Source organism: Mandrillus leucophaeus, unplaced genomic scaffold, assembly GCF_000951045.1.
Source record: "Mandrillus leucophaeus isolate KB7577 unplaced genomic scaffold, Mleu.le_1.0 Scaffold1346, whole genome shotgun sequence".
Classification (NCBI taxonomy): Eukaryota; Metazoa; Chordata; class Mammalia; order Primates; family Cercopithecidae; genus Mandrillus; species Mandrillus leucophaeus.
The window spans coordinates 1-1,404 of record NW_012101306.1 but is presented as its reverse complement, the minus strand read 5'-3'; the positions used below and the strand labels follow the sequence as shown (position 1 = coordinate 1,404).

The following is a 1,404-nucleotide window of genomic DNA, read 5'->3' as shown; positions in this document are numbered from 1 at the left end:
CCTGACTTTCACAGCCCCGTCTGGGTCCAGAAGTTCATATGTATATCAATGAAAAATGTGCAGGAATCATATGATTGTTCCCTTTCATAAAGAGGGCCCCTCTAAATTGTTTAAGCCCCGATTCACCCCTGCCCAAAGGAGACAGCAATGGCATGTGTGGAGCCGTGGCCTTGAGACCCAGAGGTCCTGCTGCCCACGATACCCACTGCCCACCCTAGGGGGACTGGCCATAGCCCTGGAGCCCCCAAACACCATGCAGGCATGCAAGACGGTCTCTGCTCCCGAGTCCCAGGCTGGGAGGGCCCACAGTCCAGTAAACTAATCAAGCTCCCCAGAAGTAGGAGCACGGGAACACCTCTCCTTGGCTCCCGGCCAGCGGAAGTGACATCCCCTAGCCCTCTGGCTCCAGGCAGCCTCATGTCCCAGTCCCTCCTTGGCCCACCTCACCGGTTGGTCAGAGCTCACTGCCAAAGGGCACCTCCCAGCACCTCAGTGACGAGTGGAAGGAACAGGTGTTTACCAGGAGCTGGCATGCTTTGTCTCAGGGATGATTAGTGACACAGCCAGGAAGGCACGCTATCCCCATTTTACAGATGAGGAAACGGAGGCTCAGGTTGGGCTGGTGACTAAGGGAAGCAGCGTGTGGCAGGTGGCTTGAGGCATCTCTGTCCATCATGAGTGACTAGGGAGCAGCCCCTGCCACTCCTCATGCGATGTGCCAGGAGCCAGGGAAGCTGCTTTCTTGGGGATTCTAATTAGGACTAGAAGCATCTCCCTGAGTGGTGGTGGAGTCCTCTGTCTACTCCTCCAGGACTGCCAGGGGATAGGAGAGCACTGCTGACGTCACAGAGCCTCTTGGGTGAGTGAGCATCAGCTGAGCGGCGCCAGGTGACTACGCTTCTGCTCAGTGCTGTCCCCCCTCTGCCTTGGGCAAGGCACCACCCTGAATGCCCCACCTATCCCATGGAGGCTGCAAACTGCTCTGCAGAGCCAGGGTCTCCAGGAATGGGGAGGACAGTCACCCTCAACCCACTTGTGTTCATGACCCAAAGCACTGCCCAGGTCTCCAGGCCCATAGAACCCCCTTACCGGGCCACACTGGGGACCTTGAGCAGCAGGCTTGGAATCCTAGGCCTTGTCTCCAGGTACATATCCGTGCCCAGGCTTGGGAAGCTTTGGTCTCAGGGGGGCTGGGACTCAGGGCCTCTGCCTCAAGGAAGAGGCATGTCCAGATCTCTCCTGTACAGCCTCAGCCCTGCTCCCTGCCCCTATCCTTCACGGGGTCCCTAGGACAGGGCTACAGAAGTCTCATGCTGTCAGGGGATGCTGCTACCCCAGTGCCGGGGTGGCTCCGCCCAGCCCCTTCCTGCTGCCGCCCTCTCTGACTCACCTGTCCAGCCTCCT

At 58.9% G+C, this 1,404-nt stretch overlaps 1 protein-coding gene across 1 annotated transcript in view; it reads left to right on the top strand.

Moving 5' to 3' along the window:
- LOC105534415 overlaps window positions 1–1,145 on the top strand; it is a gene marked incomplete at its 3' end in the record, with an annotated part of 45,424 nt that extends 44,279 nt beyond the window's left edge. Inside the window, exon 10 of the mRNA XM_011973132.1 lies at window positions 936–1,145. Within this exon, the coding sequence (XP_011828522.1) occupies window positions 936–1,145 (210 nt within the window). The remainder of the gene's footprint in view (window positions 1–935) is intronic.
- Between the last annotated feature and the right edge of the window lie 259 nt (window positions 1,146–1,404).